This window comes from Bombina bombina, chromosome 9, assembly GCF_027579735.1.
Source record: "Bombina bombina isolate aBomBom1 chromosome 9, aBomBom1.pri, whole genome shotgun sequence".
NCBI classification, from domain to species: Eukaryota; Metazoa; Chordata; class Amphibia; order Anura; family Bombinatoridae; genus Bombina; species Bombina bombina.
The window spans coordinates 276,757,615-276,779,676 of NC_069507.1; the positions used below are offsets into that span (position 1 = coordinate 276,757,615).

The 22,062-nt window shown below is 42.3% G+C and overlaps 1 protein-coding gene across 1 annotated transcript in view; it reads right to left on the reverse strand.

The window, feature by feature from the left end:
* The window catches only part of LOC128640326 (complement C1r subcomponent), a gene marked incomplete at its 3' end in the record, with an annotated part of 259,563 nt that overhangs the window by 171,039 nt on the left and 66,462 nt on the right, over positions 1-22,062 (reverse strand). The window contains 4 exon segments of the mRNA XM_053692816.1: positions 6,076-6,223; positions 12,157-12,353; positions 12,911-13,051; positions 15,167-15,353. Coding sequence (XP_053548791.1) covers positions 6,076-6,223; positions 12,157-12,353; positions 12,911-13,051; positions 15,167-15,353 — 673 coding nt within the window.

Genomic DNA, 22,062 nt, shown 5'->3' on the forward strand with positions numbered 1-22,062 from the left:
TGTATACATGTAGTTATGTGCTACCTGAGGTCACTGAATAGCTGTAGGAGAAGTACTGACTCATTATTGTGTATACATGCAGTCATGTGCTACGACAGTGAACCTAAACCAAAGTTGGAGTAGTTTCCTTTTTACTTCTTGCACTTCTGTTTCTTTGTAGCTATTTCCTGTATCTGACCCTAGCTTCTCTGCTTTTCCTGTACTTGTGTTGCCTTCCCCCGACTCTTGGCTTTTTTTCTGACTCTGTACCTGTGCTACCTACCCTGACTTCTGTCTCGTCTTCTCCCTCTATACCTGTGCTACCTACCCTGACTTCTGTCTCGTCTTCTCCCTCTATACCTGTGCTACCTACCCTGTCTTCTGGCTTGTGTTCTCACTCTGAGAAGACAAGCCAGCAGTCAGGGTAGGTAGCACAGGTACACTCTGTACCTGTGATGTTCACCCTGACTGCTGCCTTGTCTTCTCACTCTGTACCTTTGCTGTTCACCCTGACTGCTGCCTTGTCTTCTCACTCTGTACCTTTGCTGTTCACCCTGACTGCTGGCTTGTCTTCTCACTCTGTACCTTTGCTGTTCACCCTGACTGCTGCCTTGTCTTCTCACTCTGTACCTGTGCTATTCACCCTGACTGCTGGCTTGTCTTCTCACTCTGTACCTGTGCTATTCACCCTGACTGCTGGCTTGTCATCTCACTCTGTATCTGTGCTATTCACCCTGACTGCTGACTTGTCTTCTCACTCTGTACCTGTGCTATTCACCCTGACTGCTGGCTTGTCTTCTCACTCTGTACCTTTGCTGTTCACCCTGACTGCTGGCTTGTCTTCTCACTCTGTACCTTTGCTGTTCACCCTGACTGCTGCCTTGTCTTCTCAATCTGTACCTGAGCTATTCACCCTGACTGCTGGCTTGTCTTCTCACTCTGTACCTGTGCTATTCACCCTGACTGCTGGCTTGTCATCTCACTCTGTATCTGTGCTATTCACCCTGACTGCTGACTTGTCTTCTCACTCTGTACCTGTGCTATTCACCCTAACTGCTGGCTTGTCTTCTCACTCTGTACCTGTACTATTCACCCTGACTGCTGGCTTGTCTTCTCACTCTGTACCTGTGCTATTCAAGTCAAGTCAAGTCAAGAATACTTTATTAGCATGACATTATTACATGTGTTGCCAAAGTAATATGTTACAATAAAACAGATCAATAACAATTTATAAATATACCCTGACTGCTGGCTTGTCTTCTCACTCTGTACCTGTGCTATTCACCCTGACTGCTGGCTTGTCTTCTCACTCTGTACCTGTGCTATTCACCCTGTCTGCTGGCTTGTCTTCTCACTCTGTACCTGTGCTATTCACACTGACTGCTGGCTTGTCTTCTCACTCTGTACCTGTGCTATTCACCCTGACTGCTGGCTTGTCTTCTCACTCTGTACCTGTGCTATTCACCCTGACTGCTGGCTTGTCTTCTCACTCTGTACCTGTGCTATTCACCCTGACTGCTGGCTTGTCTTCTCACTCTGTACCTGTGCTATTCACCCTGACTGCTGGCTTGTCTTCTCACTCTGTACCTGTGCTATTCACACTGACTGCTGGCTTGTCTTCTCACTCTGTACCTGTGCTATTCACCCTGACTGCTGGCTTGTCATCTCACTCTGTATCTGTGCTATTCACCCTGACTGCTGACTTGTCTTCTCACTCTGTACCTGTGCTATTCACCCTGACTGCTGGCTTGTCTTCTCACTCTGTACCTTTGCTGTTCACCCTGACTGCTGGCTTGTCTTCTCACTCTGTACCTTTGCTGTTCACCCTGACTGCTGCCTTGTCTTCTCACTCTGTACCTGTGCTATTCACACTGACTGCTGGCTTGTCTTCTCACTCTGTATCTGTGCTATTCACCCTGACTGCTGGCTTGTCATCTCACTCTGTACCTGTGGTATTCACACTGACTGCTGGCTTGTCTTCTCACTCTGTACCTTTGCTGTTCACCCTGACTGCTGGCTTGTCATCTCACTCTGTACCTGTGCTATTCACACTGACTGCTGGCTTGTCTTCTCACTCTGTACCTGTGCTATTCACACTGACTGCTGGCTTGTCTTCTCACTCTGTACCTGTGCTATTCACCCTGACTGCTGGCTTGTCTTCTCACTCTGTACCTGTGCTATTCACCCTGACTGCTGGCTTGTCTTCTCACTCTGTACCTGTGCTATTCACCCTGACTGCTGGCTTGTCTTCTCACTCTGTACCTGTGCTATTCACCCTGACTGCTGGCTTGTCTTCTCACTCTGTACCTGTGCTATTCACACTGACTGCTGGCTTGTCTTCTCACTCTGTACCTGTGCTGTTCACCCTGACTGCTGGCTTGTCTTCTCACTCTGTACCTGTGCTATTCACACTGACTGCTGGCTTGTCATCTCACTCTGTATCTGTGCTATTCACCCTGACTGCTGGCTTGTCTTCTCACTCTGTACCTGTGCTATTCACCCTGACTGCTGGCTTGTCATCTCACTCTGTATCTGTGCTATTCACCCTGACTGCTGGCTTGTCTTCTCACTCTGTACCTGTGCTATTCGCCCTGACTGCTGCCTTGTCTTCTCACTCTGTACCTGTGCTATTCACCCTGACTGCTGGCTTGTCTTCTCACTCTGTACCTGTGCTATTCACCCTGACTGCTGGCTTGTCATCTCACTCTGTACATGTGCTGTTCACCCTGACTGCTGGCTTGTCTTCTCACTCTGTACCTGTGCTATTCACCCTGACTGCTGGCTTGTCTTCTCACTCTGTACCTGTGCTATTCACACTGACTGCTGGCTTGTCATCTCACTCTGTATCTGTGCTATTCACCCTGACTGCTGGCTTGTCTTCTCACTCTGTACCTGTGCTATTCACACTGACTGCTGGCTTGTCTTCTCACTCTGTACCTGTGCTATTCACCCTGACTGCTGGCTTGTCTTCTCACTCTGTACCTGTGCTGTTCACCCTGACTGCTGGTTTGTCTTCTCACTCTGTACCTGTGCTATTCACCCTGACTGCTGGCTTGTCATCTCACTCTGTACCTGTTCTGTTCACCCTGACTGCTGGCTTGTCTTCTCACTCTGTACCTGTGCTATTCACCCTAACTGCTGGCTTGTCTTCTCACTCTGTACCTGTGCTATTCACCCTGACTGCTGGCTTGTCATCTCACTCTGTACCTGTGCTATTCACCATGACTGCTGGCTTGTCTTCTCACTCTGTACCTGTGCTATTCACCCTGACTGCTGGCTTGTCTTCTCACTCTGTACCTGTGCTATTCACCCTGACTGCTGGCTTGTCATCTCACTCTGTACCTGTGCTATTCACCCTGACTGCTGGCTTGTCTTCTCACTTTGTACCTGTGCTATTCACTCTGACTGCTGGCTTGTCTTCTCACTCTGTACCTGTGCTATTCACCCTGACTGCTGGCTTGTCTTCTCACTCTGTACCTGTGCTATTCACCCTGACTGCTGGCTTGTCTTCTGACTCTGTATCTGTGCTATTCACCCTGACTGCTGGCTTGTCATCTCACTCTGTACCTGTGCTATTCACCTTGACTGCTGGCTTGTCTTCTCACTCTGTACCTGTGCTATTCACTCTGACTGCTGGCTTGTCATCTCACTCTGTATCTGTGCTATTCACCCTGACTGCTGGCTTGTCTTCTCACTCTGTACCTGTGCTATTCACCCTGACTGCTGGCTTGTCATCTCACTCTGTACCTGTGCTATTCACCCTGACTGCTGGCTTGTCTTCTCACTTTGTACCTGTGCTATTCACTCTGACTGCTGGCTTGTCTTCTCACTCTGTACCTGTGCTATTCACCCTGACTGCTGGCTTGTCTTCTCACTCTGTACCTGTGCTATTCACCCTGACTGCTGGCTTGTCTTCTCACTCTGTACCTGTGCTATTCACCCTGACTGCTGGCTTGTCTTCTCACTCTGTACCTGTGCTATTCACCCTGACTGCTGGCTTGTCTTCTCACTCTGTATCTGTGCTATTCACCCTGACTGCTGGCTTGTCTTCTGACTCTGTATCTGTGCTATTCACCCTGACTGCTGGCTTGTCATCTCACTCTGTACCTGTGCTATTCACCTTGACTGCTGGCTTGTCTTCTCACTCTGTACCTGTGCTATTCACTCTGACTGCTGGCTTGTCATCTCACTCTGTATCTGTGCTATTCACCCTGACTGCTGGCTTGTCATCTCACTCTGTATCTGTGCTATTCACCCTGACTGCTGGCTTGTCTTCTCACTCTGTACCTGTGCTATTCACCCTGACTGCTGGCTTGTCTTCTCACTCTGTACCTGTGCTATTCACCCTGACTGCTGGCTTGTCTTCTCACTCTGTATCTGTGCTATTCACCCTGACTGCTGGCTTGTCTTCTGACTCTGTATCTGTGCTATTCACCCTGACTGCTGGCTTGTCTTCTCACTCTGTACCTGTGCTATTCACCCTGACTGCTGGCTTGTCTTCTCACTCTGTACCTGTGCTATTCACCCTGACTGCTGGCTTGTCATCTCACTCTGTACCTGTGCTATTCACCCTGACTGCTGGCTTGTCTTCTCACTCTGTACCTGTGCTATTCACCCTGACTGCTGGCTTGTCTTCTCACTCTGTACCTGTGCTATTCACACTGACTGCTGGCTTGTCTTCTCACTCTGTACCTGTGCTATTCACCCTGACTGCTGGCTTGTCTTCTCACTCTGTACCTGTGGTATTCACCCTGACTGCTGGCTTGTCATCTCACTCTGTACCTGTGGTATTCACCCTGACTGCTGGCTTGTCATCTCGCTCTGTATCTGTGCTATTCACCCTGACTGCTGGCTTGTCATCTCGCTCTGTACCTGTGCTATTCACACTGACTGCTGGCTTGTCTTCTCACTCTGTACCTGTGCTATTCACCCTGACTGCTGGCTTGTCTTCTCACTCTGTACCTGTGCTATTCACCCTGACTGCTGGCTTGTCATCTCACTCTGTACCTGTGCTATTCACCCTGACTGCTGGCTTGTCTTCTCACTCTGTACCTGTGCTATTCACTCTGACTGCTGGCTTGTCTTTTCACTCTGTACCTGTGCTATTCACCCTGACTGCTGACTTGTCTTCTCACTCTGTACCTGTGCTGTTCACCCTGACTGCTGGTTTGTCTTCTCACTCTGTACCTGTGCTATTCACCCTGACTGCTGACTTGTCTTCTCACTCTGTACCTGTGCTGTTCACCCTGACTGCTGGTTTGTCTTCTCACTCTGTACCTGTGCTGTTCACCCTGACTGCTGGCTTGTCTTCTGACTCTGTACATGTGCTGTTCACCCTGAATTCTGGCTTGTCTTCTGACTCTGTACTTGTTTTGCCTGTCCTGACTTTTTGTTTGATTTTTTTTACTTGTGGTGCCTACCCTGACTTCTGGGTCGTCTTCTGACTTTGTGCTTGTCCCACCTTCCCTGACTTCTGGCTGGTCTTCTGATTCATTCTTTTTGTTCTTTGTCCTTATCTCTGAATTTCCTTCTAACTCATCAGTGTATCAGTTCTACCTGCCCTGACTTTTGTCTTGTCTTCTGACTGCACATGTGTTACCTAACCTTACTCCTGGCTTGCCTTTTGACTCTGCACCTGTGCTACCTACCCTGACTCCTGGCATGTCTTCTGACTCTATACATATGTTGCATTTCCTGACTCTTTGCTTGTCTTCTTACTCTGTACCTGCCCTGACTCCTGGCATCTCTTCTCTCTCTGTATCTGTGCTGTTCTGTTCACCCTAACTCCTGGCTTGTCTTCTGACTCCGTACGTGTGTTGCCTAGCCTGATTTCTTGGAAGTCTTCTGACTCTGTGCTTGCCCCACTTGCCCTTACTACTGATTTGTCTTCTGACTCTGTCTTTGTGCTACCTTTCCTTTTTTTCTGACCTATCAGTGTATCAGTGCCTGACTCTAGGCTACTTGGTACCTGTGTTGCCGTTGTCTGCTCTGACTCTTGGCTTGTCTTCTGACTGTATCTATACTGTCTGTCCTGACTTCTGGCTTGTTTTCTTACTCTGTACCTGAGCTGGCTGCCCAGCAATAGATGCAGCTCACCCTCTGATCTGTATTTCAGCCGCCAGCCCCGGCTGTCTCCTGACTCATCGGTTTGGAACACAATGTCCACGGAGTTGCTTTGAGTTCTCAGGGTCTTAGGGGAATGATTACCACAGAAAGTGTCCTGTAGCTGACCACCTGAGTAGATCTGACATTGGAGAGAGGGAAGATAGTCACACAAAGGCCTATAATTCTGCAATGTAATAAGCGACATGGAAACTGTAGACTGTCTGTCTCCCCACAGAGCAGATTCCCTTACCGCTCTCTCCAGCATCTTGAAGCTCTCCAATTTGTTTGTTATGCTAGGGAATCCATTCACTAACCCCAACTAATGTCTTATCAGCCATCTGCATAGAATAACACAAGAGCTGGTAAGGCTGGTAAAGATTTAGACACCTGGGGCCATGAACTGTGCCAGTGTGGGCCAAGTTTGAACAAATTGAAAATAGTCTCTCACAGGCAGGATAGGGGTGAGCAGTATGGCTATATCAATAACACACAGGAAGCCCTGACCTGGTAACATGGTTCTGTTCTAGTACATTAGAAGAGTCATGTGAAGCATCTTGTATGGATTTTGGTTGAATTTTTAAGGCTGCTCCAATGCATTAGATAACACAATTATCCTTGTGCCTTAACTTCACTGACAGAATTCAACATTAATATTACATTTTTTGTTATTCCAGTTTTTATGTTATTTTTGGAGTGTTCTATCTGAAGAAGACTTGAGCTATATTGCCACTTTTGTGAGCTGCGTTCTTTAGCTTGTTTGTTCATGCTAAGCTCATATAATTGTAAAAGTTACTAATATTGGTTAAATCCCATTTTTTTTTTTTATTTAAATAATTTTTATTGAAGTCATAAACCAGTACAATAAATAGCGTATGCCCCAAAACATTTACAGATAAATGTATACTCAGTACAATTAGAAAAGTATTGTAACTAAAACCATATAGAAAAGGCATTATGTATCCATATATCTCAAGTGTTATATAATTTGGGCTTTCAATAGAGAGACTTCAGTTTTATAATAAAGTATCACAAAGGTAATATTAACAAAAATGGTCCCCTCTGTGCCACATAAAAAGTAAAATAGGGTATTTATTCAGGTAAGATTAGGGCGAGGGGGGAGTTAGTTTTATAGTTTCATGGGGAGGGGGTATACAGCGGGCGAGAGCCGCTCGAAATAGAGTAGGGGGAGGGGAGTGGGGGGCGGAGCCAATCACTATGTTCAGTTTGTAACTACAGTTGAGCCGCTGAGCTTTCAAATATACTACCGATGGGATTATCCTCTATGTACACTATGAGTGAATGTAAGCTAGAGTATGTAAGAGTAAGGGTAGCTTCCAAAAAAGAATATGAACAGGGGGAGATATTCATATACATAAAAGGCAGTGGGCTGCTACATGAGCCCCTCTCCTGGGGAGATGCCAGCTATAGGCTATGTGGGTAAAAGGAGTAGGGGTATGACCCGCAGGTAATAAATGCCGGCGGGAAAAAGAGGAGAGGGTTCAGATGGGGGTAATAGATGGAAATAACATGATATTTAGGATGTAAAATGAGCTGTCACTTCAAGACTATGGAGAAGATGATATTCACTACCCCCAATAAAGGGTTTAAAGACAGCCAAGAAATGAAAACTAGGCATATAACCAGGAGTTTTCCTGTGTGGCCAAAATATCTCTCAGATCTATGAGGGGATTAGGTTAAAGTATTGTAGATATTGACATTAACGGTACACCTATATGTAGATGAGAGGCCTTGAGACTATGGGCCTATACACTAGACTGAAAAAAGTTTAGTTGGAGACATCCAACTATAAAAGGTAATGTTATATAACTAGAGTTGCTAAAGGAAAGTTACGCTAACATTCGCCTAGATTTAGAGTTCTGCGTTAGCCGTCAAAACCAGCGTTAGGGGCTCCTAACGCTGGTTTTGGCCGCCCGCTGGTATTTAGAGTCAGTCAGGAAAGGGTCTAACGCTCACTTTGCAGCCGCAACTTTTCCATACCGCAGATCCCCCTACGCCATTTGCGTATCCTATCTTTTCAATGGGATCTTTCTAACGCTGGTATTTAGAGTCTTGGCTGAAGTGAGCGTTAGAAATCTAACGACAAGACTCCAGCCGCAGAAAAAAGCCAGTAGTTAAGAGCTTTATGGGCAAACGCTGGTTAATAAAGCTCTTAACTACTGTGCTCTAAAGTACACTAACACCCATAAACTACCTATGTACCCCTAAACCGAGGCCCCCCCACATCGCCGCCACTCTAATAATTTTTTTTAACCCCTAATCTGCCGACCGTACACCGCCGCAACCTACATTATCCCTATGTACCCATAATCTGCTGCCCCAACACCGCTGACCCCTATATTATATTTATTAACCCCTAATCTGCCACCCCCAACGTCGCCGCCACCTACCTACAATTATTAACCCCTAATCTGCCGACCGGACCTCACCACTACTATAATAAAGTTATTAACCCCTAATCAGCCTCACTCCCGCCTCAATAACCCTATAATAAATAGTATTAACCCCTAATCTGCCCTCCCTAACATCACCGACACCTAACTTCAAGTATTAACCGCTACTCTAATAAATTTATTAACCCCTAAAGCTAAGTCTAACCCTAACACTAACACCCCCCTAAGTTAAATATAATTTTTATCTACAAAATAAATGATTTCTTATTAAATAAATTATTCCTATTTAAAGCTAAATACTTACCTGTAAAATAAACCCTAATATAGCTACAATATAAATTATAATTATATTGTAGCTATTTTAGGATTAATATTTATTTTACAGGCAACTTTGTATTTATTTTAACCAGGTATAATAGCTATTAAATAGTTAATAACTATTTAATAGCTACCTAGTTAAAATAATTACAAAATTACCTGTAAAATAAATCCTAACCTAAGTTACAATTAAACCTAACACTACACTATCAATAAATTAATTACATACAAATACCTACAAATAAATACAATTAAATAAACTAACTAAAGTACAAAAAATAAAAAAAGAACTAAGTTACAAAAAATAAAAAAATAATTTACAAACATTATAAAAATATTACAACAATTTTAAGCTAATTACACCTACTCTAAGCCCCCTAATAAAATAACAAAGCCCCCCAAAATAAAAAAAAATGCCCTACCCTATTCTAAAATAAAAACTGAAAAGCTCTTTTACCATACCAGCCCTTAAAAGGGCCTTTTGCGGGGCATGCCCCAAAGAATTCTGCTCTTTTGCATGTTAGGGTGTTAGGTGCAGACTTAGGAAGTGTTTCCCCATAGGAAACAATGGGGCTGCGTTAGGAGCTGAACGCTGCTTTTTTGCAGGTGTTAGATTTTTTTTCAGCTCAAACTGCCCCATTGTTTCCTATGGGGGAATCGTGCACGAGCACGTTTTTGAAGCTGGCCGCGTCCGTAAGCACCGCTGGTATTTAGAGTTGCAGTGGCGGTAAATTATGCTATACGCTCCCTTTTTGGAGCCTAACGCAGCCCTTCTGTGAACTCTAAATACCAGCTGTATTTAAAAGGGGTGGGAGAAAAAAGCACGCATAGCTAACGCACCCCTTTGGCTGCAGAACTCTAAATCTAGGCGTAAGGGAATAAGGTCACTTAGTGCAGGCTCTGAATTAGTGAGATCTAGGGTAATATTAAGATCAGTATAGCTTGGGGTAAAGTAGAGCAAAAATATATCTATTAAGCAATACAGGCAACTACTACCTAGCTATAAAATAACATAAGAGCAGGGATAACAATATATAATGATACCATAATACTGTTAGTGCTAGTGTCTCAATGCTTACTCTAAATTAAAAGCTTATATGTACAGCTGCAGACTGATTTATAGATATTTATAGAATATACAACTATAATACTGTGGCTATATGTAATATTTTGGACTCTCAAAAAGGTTAAAGGAGTAACCCAGTCAGTATATATAGGGAACTTTTTATCTAATATATTCACTAACTGCCTGTTAACCAGGATTTAAACCATAACACTTGGAACAGATGCGTACAGGACATATGTTTTAAGAAGAGGTATAAGTAGTATAGTCTGCAGTCAAACAATAGATAAAGTAACCCTAGCCAAAGGGGGATCTGTTATTAAGCATCCACTTAAGAATGTAGTTATGTGAAGACCACATTAGTGATTCAAACCCCTGCTGAAATGTGGAAGGATACTGGAAAGATATGTTAGGGAGGTCACAGTACTAGCTAAGATATACATGCACATAGGATGTTTTGTCCTGTCCCTTAATATGACAAGAGAATGGACAAACAGGTGGTGCAAACCATAAATACAAAAGGGAGCAATGTTTAAACATTTGTAGTCAGCCTGTGACAATTGCACATATGTTTTAAGCTAATCTGAAGAATAGGAGCAGAGAGTGGTAATGATAAAGTTCCAGGGCAAATATATGGATAACTCCGGTATATGCTTACATGAGTTATGGCTCACCACCTGAAGACAAAGTGTGACCATGAATAAATAACAATATATAATAAACACAGTGTAGGACATGTTTGAACTTAGTTAAGTTTCTAGTGACATGTAAAATGTGGGGATGAGTTCAATTACAAAGCAAACAATATAACCTTATCATGAACGTAGCCATTGTACAGATAATCCCCTCAATAAAAAGAAAATAACACTATGGCAAGGGAAGATTTTAACCTAAGGATGATGCCAACATGGGTGCAGGAACATTGGTGTAACCATTAACTATAACATATTAAGTTCCTCGCTGAGCAAACAAATCTGACTTCAGCTATAGTAACCAGGACTAGCCTACTCCGTAACGGCACCACAGCCTCCGCCATAACATACTGGGGAATGAGAGTGTTTCTGCATTATTACCATATAGGTAATTGAATGTCCGGCATGACTCCTCCACATGAGGAAAGTACGTGCTATGCGCTACATATGCTTTCTCCGGACCTTCTGTGTGGAATTCAATCGATGTGTTCCCATCTGTGAAGCATATGTATCCCTGCCGTGGTCTAACAGTCTCTGCGTTATGGAGCGGAGTGGGTCTGAATTCTGTAAAGCAGTGAAGCTTGTGACGCTGAAAGGAGGCCTCCACCTCATCATATGGTAAACTGAGGCCCTCGACCCCCCAAGAGGGGCCGGCCGCATCCCCATCCGGAGCCACCAAGGGCTGTGAAACACCAGGCGTGTCTGATCTTTGTAGCTCCATCTCCATCAGGTTAGATCGGCTGTCCATGTAGACAGGGGGCTCCATGTGTTCCTGCTTGAGATGTTGCTGGGTTGGTAGACAAGTAGTTGGTGACTGCAGACTCACTCTCAGTTCCAGGGTAGAGGGTAATGGCGTGTAACTTTCCCTGAGCACCCCCACTAGGTCGTGGTATCTACAGCACATCTGGCGGTCTAAAGCTTCAAGCTGGGCCAAAACGATTCCGAGTGACTCCTCCATGCTTCGAAAGTCACCACCTCTCCTGGTCTGATATTCAGTAAGCTGAAATATATGAGAGAAGTGCCACGAGGAAAGCAAGATGGCCACCTCTCTACTGCTGTTGCAACTGCTCTTGCGGTAGTAATTAATGGCGATCTTCTGTAGCTAGGTTGCAAAGTGATAGTAGTGACCTCTCACAGCACACTCTCTAATTTGAGGATAAATTGGGTTGCATTGAATAGTCAAAGTTAGATAAATAGTTGGAACAAGTCCGGAGCTGTTATGAGATGCAACCACTCAGATGCAGAGCTAGCTCCGCCCCATTAAATCCCATTTTAAACTCTAAAACTTAATTGCAGTAACCAAAATATTAAATAATGTAATGAAGTCTTTAAATATTGAAACAAAAATACAAATGATACAATTACACAAAATGAAATTAATTATTTGTTCACAAAACAGAAAAAAAGATTTTTCATGGGAGCACTACCCCCCCCCCCTCACCCTGGTGACAGTGGAAAACATCACTAACTGCTCTATCCAGAGTCACTAAAGCTCACTCACCTCACCATTCCTTTAGTGAATTCAGTAGAGTATCACCTGATTGGTAACAAGGGAGCTGTAAGACATGGGGCATATAGAGGGCATCACCTTTAGAGTATCATATGGGCACCGTGCACGTGGGTGGCTATCAATCTCAAAAAGCCCATGGAAGCTGAGGGAGATGATTAACCCTTTCTCCAGGCGAATGCTGTAGTTGCAATTTAGGTTTGGGGGGTACGGCTTGGGGTACCCTGGGCTGGAGATGAAGCCATATTCCTCTGTGAACTGCTGACTGCTGCACTCAACTGCAAGAGAGAAACTCTGTTCAGCTATGAATGTGACATAAAATGATAGAAAATAGCAGAGTGGATGTAATGTGACAGAGGTGAGAGAGTGACCCAGAGGCAATGGAATCACATAGATGATATTAATGGAAAATATGAGAGTGACACAGATGTTATTAATGACAAAAGGGTGATATAGAGTGACAACAGGTGACAGTGAAAGAGGTTATAGTAACAGAGGAACAGGAGGGATAGTGACAGTAACAGGAACAGAGGGGGATACTGTGATATAGGGCAATACTGACAGAGTGTGATAGTGTCAGAGCGAAATAGTAATAAATAGGGGATTCTGCCAAAGGTCAAAAGTGACAGATGGGGACAGGGACATTGAGTGATAGTGACAGGGACAGAGGGTGACAGGGACATAGAGGAATAGTGACAGAGGGTAAGAGGGACAGAGGGTGACAGTTAGTGCAAGTTTGGTAGAAATGAGCTAGATATGAAGCTTGAGCTCAGCCAGGAGTGATAATAATAAAGAGCTAGGGATGGAGGAGCAGGACATGGAACCTTGGTCACACCTTTGCAGGATCGCTGATCATCCTGTAGTTGGTACCCCACGAAGCAGGAGCAGTAATAGCTCCCCATATAGTTGTGACAGACATGCTCACATGGGGGGTTCCAGGGGGCATTATCCTTAGGTGGTGAGCACTCGTCTGTGTCTGAGAGAGAAAACACAAAGGGTTATTGAAATAGAAAGACATAATCTGTCTCTACCTGATGCTTTTTACTTTCTGCATGTTTTTAATATATTATACGATTCATAGAAGCTCATGAGGTTGTCGTTAAAGTGAAAATCAATCCTAGCGTTTGTGAAATGCTTGGATTCACCATTGAAAAAAATAAAGGGGACTTTCATTCATGAGCAGCTCAAAACGGCAAACGCTTGAAACAAATAAAGGAGCTTTCTGCATGAAGTCCCCTTTATTTGTTTCAATAATCAATCCTAGCATTTCACAAACGCTAGGATTGACTTTCGCTTTAAAGTGACACGTTCCCAATTCAGGGCTATATTATGAGTGGAACGCTATTTTGCACTCCTTCTTGCACGTTAACTTGGCTAGATGGAGACTTTTTGTGCGTGTCTGGTTGCACTCATATTAGGAGTTGAAATTAAAAAGTTAGCGCGCAAGCAAAATCCTGACGCATGCAAAATCTTGAACTTTGAATATTTTGATACTTTAACGTATTCTCCCATAGAAGTCAAGGAGCGTGCAAACTGAAAAAAAAAAAACTACTTGCTCGCTAACCAGATTGCATTTGCGCTAACCGACTTAAATATTAATATTTCACATTCCAATGTTCTTCACATAGCAGAATATGTTCAATTTAAAAAACTGCTAATATACTGAGATTTTCACGCACAACCATCTCTAGGGTTTACAGAGAATCGTCCAAAAAAGAGAGAATATCCAGGGAGCGGTAGTTGTGTGGATAAAAATGCCTTGTTAATGTCAGAGGTCAAAGGAGAATTTGCAGACTGGTTCGAGATGATAGAAAGGCAACTGTAACTCAAATAACCACTCATTACAACCAAGGTCTGCAGAATATCATCTCTGAACGCACAACACATCAAACCTTGAAGCAGATGGGCTACAGCAGCAGAAGACCACACTGGGTGTCACCCCTGTTAGCCAAGAATAGGAAACTGAGGCTACAATTCACACAGGCTCGCCAAAATTGTACAATAGAAGATTGGAAAAATCTTGCCTGGTCTGATAAGTCTAGGTTTCAGACATTCAGATGGTAGGGTCAGAATTTGGCGTAAAAACATGAAAGCATAGATCCATCCAGCCTTGAATTAGCGGTTCAGACTACTGCTGGTGGTGGTGTAATGGTGTGAGGGATATCTTCTTGGCACACTTTGGGCCCCTTAGTACCAATTGAGCATCGTTTAAACGCCACGGCCTACCTGAGTACTGTTGCTGACCATTTCCTCCCTTTATGACTACATCTTCAGATGGATACTTCCAGCAGGATAATGCATCATATCACAAAGCTAAAATGATCTCAAACTGGTTTCTTGAACATGACAATGAGTTTACTGTACTCCAATGGCCTCCACAGTCACAAGTATACATATGTATTTAAGTGTTTATATGTGTATATATGCCTGTGTTGTTAAATGTATACACTTGTAAACACATATATTCACATATATAAACATATATACATCTTTAGACATGTATATGTATGTATATCTATGTTAAAGCCCTTTGCAGCCTTTTTTTCTAAAACCTGAGACCTCACATCTTTGAGTCCTTATAACTTCTTAATGCAATTTTTTTAAATAATGTTTACCCAGTAGTATTTTATGGGTGTAACTGTAATGTGAAATGTATTTTTGATGTGTTTTGTGACACCTTTTTGTCTTGCGTTATAGCTAACCAGAGCTCTGAGGTTGCGCTTTCCTGATGACCATTGCACAGAAAGAGCCGAGCTACAGTTAGCGCACCACTCTAGCCCTCATTGAGCTTTACCTACTGTATATTTTCCAGCATTGTGTTAGCGGTGGTTCCAACAGTTTCATAGACGCATGAGCGGCTGGTAATGCAGAAAACATTCATTACAATAGCAACACTTAGGGAACAGCTTGCGAAACAGTTTATGTAAGTGTAAGGCCTTAAAATATTTGTCTGTGCTTGAAAGGGGAAACATGTTAAGCTTTTCAGCTAAAATAGAATCAACCAAAATCAGAAAAGCATAAAGAAAGGACATACTTATTAATTGCCATTGCTATGTCTTCCCAGAATGCTTCTCACCACCACTAGACTCACCCTCTGCACGGTAATATGCCTGGAAGCCTTGATACAGGATAGTTGATCCGTTCACTTCATTGGAGAAATCAGAGGAAAACTCAATTCTCATCTGAGTACCCTGAGACACCAAGCGCTGCTGACCTGGATGGAATCTCGAGCCGAAGTTACCACAGAATTGTCCCAACTCCCTCTGATCAGCCAAGACCTGACACATAATAGGATGGAGAAAACATAGAGAGGGAGGTTTTTAGTGATTAAAGAGAATGTTTATTACAAAGGGTTAATAAAGCAGAGTAGTATAGAGGGATAAGGTAGCACAGCTAGGGATTCTAGGTGCTTCCCAGTGCAAGACTTTAGGTTCCAATCATCAGGTGGCTCTAGGTCCTGCACTGCTGGAGGATGGAGGTGTTACACAACTGCAGTTCTCAGTATCTGGTAGCTCTAGGACCTTAGACCTAGAGACTCTAAAGTGCTACACAACTGCAGCTCTGAGTATCTGGTGGCTCTAGGACCTTACAGCTAGAGACTCTAAAGTGCTACACAACTGCAGCTCTGAGTATCTGGTAGCTCTAGGACCTTAGACCTAGAGACTCTAAAGTGCTATACAACTGCAGCTCTGAGTATCTGGTGGCTCTAGGACCTTACAGCTAGAGACTCTAAAGTGCTACACAACTGCAGCTCTGAGTATCTGGTGGCTCTAGGACCTGTACAGCTAGAGACTCTAAAGTGCTACACAACTGCAGCTCTGAGTATCTGGTGGCTCTGGGACCTTACAGCTAGAGACTCTAAAGTGCTACACAACTGCAGCTCTGAGTATCTGGTGGCTCTGGGACCTTACAGCTAGAGACTCTAAAGTGCTACACAGCTGCAGCTCTGAGAATCTGGTGGCTCTGGGACCTTACAGCTAGAGACTCTAAAGTGCTACACAACTGCAGCTCTGAGAATCTGGTGGCTCTAGGACCTTACAGCTAGAGACTCTAAAGTGCTACACAACTGCAGCTCTGAGTATCTGGTGGTTCTGGGACCTGTACAGCTGGAGACTCTAAAGTGCTACACAACTGCAGCTCTGAGTATCTGGTGGTTCTGGGACCTGTACAGCTGGAGACTCTAAAGTGCTACACAACTGCAGCTCTGAGTATCTGGTGGCTCTAGGACCTGTACAGCTAGAGACTCTAAAGTGCTACACAACTGCAGCTCTGAGAATCTGATGGCTCTAGGACCTTACAGCTAGAGACTCTAAAGTGCTACACAACTGCAGCTCTGAGTATCTGGTGGTTCTGGGACCTGTACAGCTGGAGACTCTAAAGTGCTACACAACTGCAGCTCTGAGTATCTGGTGGCTCTAGGACCTGTACAGCTAGAGACTCTAAAGTGCTACACAACTGCAACTCTGATTATCTGGTGGCTCTAGGACCTGTACAGCTAGAGACTCTAAAGTGCAACACAACTGCAGCTCTGAGTATCTGGTGACTCTGGGACCTGTAAAGCTAGAGACTCTAAAGTGCTACACAACTGCAGCTCTGAGTATCTGGTGGCTCTAGGACCTGTACAGCTAGAGACTCTAAAGTGCTACACAACTGCTGCTCTGAGTATCTGGTGGCTCTGGGAGCTGTACAGCTAGAGACTCTAAAGTGCTACACAACTGCAGCTCTGAGTATCTGGTGACTCTGGGACCTGTAAAGCTAGAGACTCTAAAGTGCTACACAACTGCAGCTCTGAGTATCTGGTGGCTCTAGGACCTGTACAGTTAGAGACTCTAAAGTGCTACACAACTGCAGCTCTGAGTATCTGGTGGCTCTGGGAGCTGTACAGCTAGAGACTCTAAAGTGCTACACAACTGCAGCTCTGAGTATCTGGTGGCTCTAGGAGCTGTACAGCTAGAGACTGTAAAGTGCTAAACAACTGCAGCTCTGAGTATCTGGTGGCTCTAGGAGCTGTACAGCTAGAGACTCTAAAGTGCTAAACAACTGCAGCTCTGAGTATCTGGTGGCTCTAGGAGCTGTACAGCTATAGACTCTAAAGTGCTAAACAACTGCAGCTCTGAGTATCTGGTGACTCTAGGAACTTACAGCTAGAGACTCTAAAGTGCTACACAACTGCAGCTCTGAGTATCTGGTGACTCTAGGAACTTACAGCTAGAGACTCTAAAGTGCTACACAACTGCAGCTCTGAGTATCTGGTAGCTCTAGGACCTTACAGCTAGAGACTCTAAAGTGCTACACAACTGCAGCTCTGAGTATCAGGTGGCTCTAGGACCTGTACAGCTTGTGTGCAGCTAGTGACTGTATATAGTGTGTAATAAGTGAATGTGTATAGTGTGTAGTTAGTGACCTTGTATAGTGTGTGGTTAGTGACTGTGTATAGTGTGTAGTTAGTGACTGTGTATAGTGTGTAGTAAGTGACTGTGTATAGTGTGTAGTTAGTGACTGTGTATAGTGTGTAGTTAGTGACTGTGTATAGTGTGTAGTGTGTAGTTAGTGACTGTGTATAGTGTGTAGTAAGTGACTGTGTATAGTGTGTAGTAAATGAGTGTGTATAGTGTGTAGTTAGTGACTATGTAGCATGCATAGCTAGTGACAGTGTATAGTGTGTAGTTAGTGACTGTGCATCGTGTGTAGTTGGTGACTGTATCGTGTGTAGTTGGTGACTGTGTATAGTGTGTAGTTAGTGACTGTGTATAGTGTGTAGTTAGTGACTGTGTATAGTTTGTAGTAAGTGACTGTGTATAGTGTGTAGTAAGTGACTGTGTATAGTGTGTAGTTAGTGACTTTGTATAGTGTGTAGTTAGTGACTGTGTACCATCTGTAGTAAGTGACTGTGTATAGTGAGTAGTTAGTGACTGTGTATAGTGTGTAGTAAGTGTCTGTGTATATTGTGTATTTAGTGACTGTGTAGAGTGTGTAGTTGGTAATTGTTTATAGTGTGTAGTAAGTGACTGTGTATAGTGTTTAGTTAGTGACTGTGTATAGTGTGTAGTTAGTGACTGTGTATAGTGTGTAGTAAATGAATGTGTGGCGTGTGTAGTTAGTGACTGTGTATAGTGTGTAGTTAGTGACTGTGTATCTTGTGTAGTTGGTGACTGTAAGAATATATATATAAAACTATACTGAAACCATTTTGTTTTAGACTCCATTTTAAGATGAGTTCATTATATTTCTTCATAATGTGTTTTATTATGCTGTGGGAACATATGCTGGCATTAGATTTTAGTTTCATATGCAACAATTGTATCTCAAGAATGGCCTTGCTTTGTCTTGCACCCAGATACACGGTTATCTAAAACTGTAAACTCACAGTAAACTCCTTATTCCTCCTTATTTATATTAATTTAATGAAGTTCTTTTTCCAAGCATTCTGTGTAAGATGGTGTGGCTATGATTACGTCATTGTTTAACCCCATATACTGTAACCATTGTCTATAAAAGTATGTTATGCCTTATAATAAACAGAACAGTGATTGGACTTTACTTGCTGGCTGTCTAAATTCTGTTCACCGAGATATCTCGTCAAGTAACCCATTCAGTTCCAGGTGAAGAATACTGCTGTCAAGTGATACCCCCGGCTATAAGATATCGCCTAACAATTCTGGTGTCAGAGCGTGGGATTCCCACAGGGGTAAGTAGATAAGTGTTTTTATTTTGCTTTTCTCTCTGTGAATCTGAACCCAAAGTCTGACAGTGTTAGTGATATAATTAAAGGGTTAAAGTCCCTATATAAGGGGTTAAACTACCCTGGGCAGGTTTAAGCCCTGCGGTTAAAGGGCCACTAAACCCAAAATCTTTCTTTCATGATTCAGATAGAGAATACACATTTAAACAACATTACAATTTACTTCTATTATTTATTTTGCTTAATTTTTTAGATATCCTTAGTTGAAGAAAAAGCAATGCACATGGGTGAACCAATCACATGAGGCTACTGAGCATATCTAGATATGCTTTTCAGCAAAGAATATTAAGAGAATAAAACAAATGAGATAATAGAAGTAAATTAGAAAGATGTTTAAAATTGCATTCTCTTTCTAAATCATGAAAGAAAAAATGTGGGTTTCATGTCCCTGTGGGGTTTGCATAGGTTTGAGTCCTAGCGCAAGCTATAGCGAAAATTATAGCGTGAGTTATTAAGTCTCACCTAATTTGTTTGCAAGTTAGAGTCTTGCAATAACGGAAGTTAAGTATTTTGCATTAAGGGTTTTAAAGGGTTAAAATTCCCTTATATAAGCATACAGTATAATTTAGTTTAAATATCACTGGAGGTGAATGGTCACTTGATGCGTGTTGCTTAATTGCTTATTTCATTGCTAATCTTATTGTGTTGTGAATGTGTCTTAGTGATAAGCGTTGTAGCTGCTTGTTGCATACTGTGCTCAGTATATTTATTGTTGTCTCATGTATAGGAATAGTTGAACTTATATTCTAATAGAAATATCAGTATATATATTTAAATATAATAATATATGCAAGAGCATATCTACAGAATTCAAACTAGACCTATGCCTAGGGCAGCAATACATATTACTTATATTTATAGAGAGACAAGGGGTAGTCAGTGGCGCATGAGGCTGACTGTCATTAACAAAAACTTGAAAACTAATAAAAAATAAATGTATTACAAAAGAGAGAGGGGCTAAAAATACAAAGGGTTAAAATATCTGCCAGAATAATACGGCTCTTGGTGAACAAGAATCAATATAACTACATATGATAGTATCTTAAATATCCTAGTGAATACTAAGCTGATTAAGTAAAAACTTAAAAATATTCAACATTCAATAGTAAAAGGTATTTAATAAAGGTTATTACATAAAACAGATTGGTAATAAAACATATCTTAAATACACCGGTGTGGACAAAAATGAATTCATATGAACAACTATATTAAAAATTGCAATACAAAAGAGAGTGTTGTGGTAAACGGGTTCAGGTGGATAAAATATTAAACCACAATATACACTGTATCAGCGTCTAGAAAGTTCAACTTTTGGAACTGTTAAACTAAGTAACAATATATGTTGATAATTGCTGACTCGATAGTTATAAATCTTCACGATCTTTAGTGTGATTAACCCAGGAATATAGCATTAGTTCTGCTTATTATGTTCACATATAATAAGCAGAATGTCCTCCAATGGCAAGGGTAAAAGTAGTTAATGTGGGTACAAACAAAGATTCGGCTTTGCTGTGTTAATATATCTGTTGGGATCTTCGGTTATTTGAATATTTTGCTATCTCCAGGAGTTAAGTCAATGGGTGCAGTTAGCAACAAAAAGATTGTGGTTTTGAACTCACTTGCGGCTTTCAGCGTCTTCGCTTTACTCGCTCATTTCCTCTGTGTGATGGTAGATGTGTCGTGTCCAACCAATGGGGACTGTTGGAGTGCGCGCACTTATTTAAAAAACTTGTTTCTTGAAGGTGATTACTCCTACCGGCTCAGTATGTGCCAAGATGGGAAATTATGAATATAAAGATTCTTACATAAGATCATATAGAGATGGTTATCATCATAATAACTACCACAATCCAGATTGGCATTATAATTATCAGAAGAATCCCAACTCCAGATTTGAGCCTCAAAGACAAAGTAGGCCAGATAATTCATATGATAGAGATCATAGAAATTATGAAAAAAGACATTTTGATCATAGGGAATCAGATTACCACAGGCAGCCTTATTATTCTCATAATACTAGACATTATGATTCAAATACATACAGACAAAATCATTATAACGAGAGAAATGACCATTATAAATATGAAAATCAAAGGCCTGCAGCTAACATCAGAACTCACTCTAATCATGGAAGCTATAAATATGAAAATAAGAATGACAGAAGAAATTCTTACTATCCAGTCCCAGTTAGGAATAGTTATTAGACACATGAGGATGAGGATGACTATTCTAATCAGATGAATGAACAACCTAGTACTTCTAATATTTGTTTAGAATTAGGCAGGACACACACACACGATCCACCGAAAGGGAAAAGAAGAAGAAAGCTCAATTACCTTACCAGCCCTTAAAACAGCCAATCGGAATTCGAGGGATGCCATCTTGGATGACATCACTTAAAGGAACCGTCATTCGTCGTTCAGTCGTCGGTGGAAGAAGATGGCTCTGCGTAGGCTCGTCTGAAGATGGCTCCGCTCCGGATGGATGAAGATTGAAGACGCCGCCTGGATGATGACTTCAATCGGATGGAAGACTTCTTCAGCGCCGCCTGGATGATGACTTCAATCGGATGGAAGACTTCTTCAGCGCCCCTTGGATGATGACTTCTGCCGCTCCAGATCTCCTCTTCGGTTCCATCGGTGGTCGGCTGGCTGAAGACGGCTAAAGGTAGGATGATCTTCAGGGGGGTAGTGTTAGGTTTATTAAGGGGGGTTTGGGTTAGAGTAGGGGTATGTGGGTGGTGGGTTTTAATGTTGGGGGGGTTGTATTTTTATTTTACAGGCAAAAGAGCTGTTTTCTTTGGGGCATTCCCCGCAAAAGGCCCTTTTAAGGGCTGGTAAGGTAATTGAGCTGTTAACTTTTTAATGTAGAATAGGGTAGGGATTTTTTTTATTTTGGGGGGACTTGTTATTTTATTAGGGGGCTTAGATTAGGTGTAAGTAGCTTAAAATTGTTGTAATATTTTTTAAATGTTTGTAACTTATTTTTTTTATTTTTTGTAACTTAGTTTTTTTTATTTTTTGTACTTTAGTTAGTTTATTTAATTGTATTTAATTGTAGTTATTTGTAGCTAATTTATTTAATTAATGTAATGATAGTGTAGTGTTAGGTGTAATTGTAATTTAGGTTAGTTTTTATTTTACAGGTAAATTTGTCTTTTTTTTAACTAGGTAGCTATTAAATAGTTAATAACTATTTAATAGCTATTGTACCTAGTTAAAATAAATTGAAATTTGCCTGTAAAA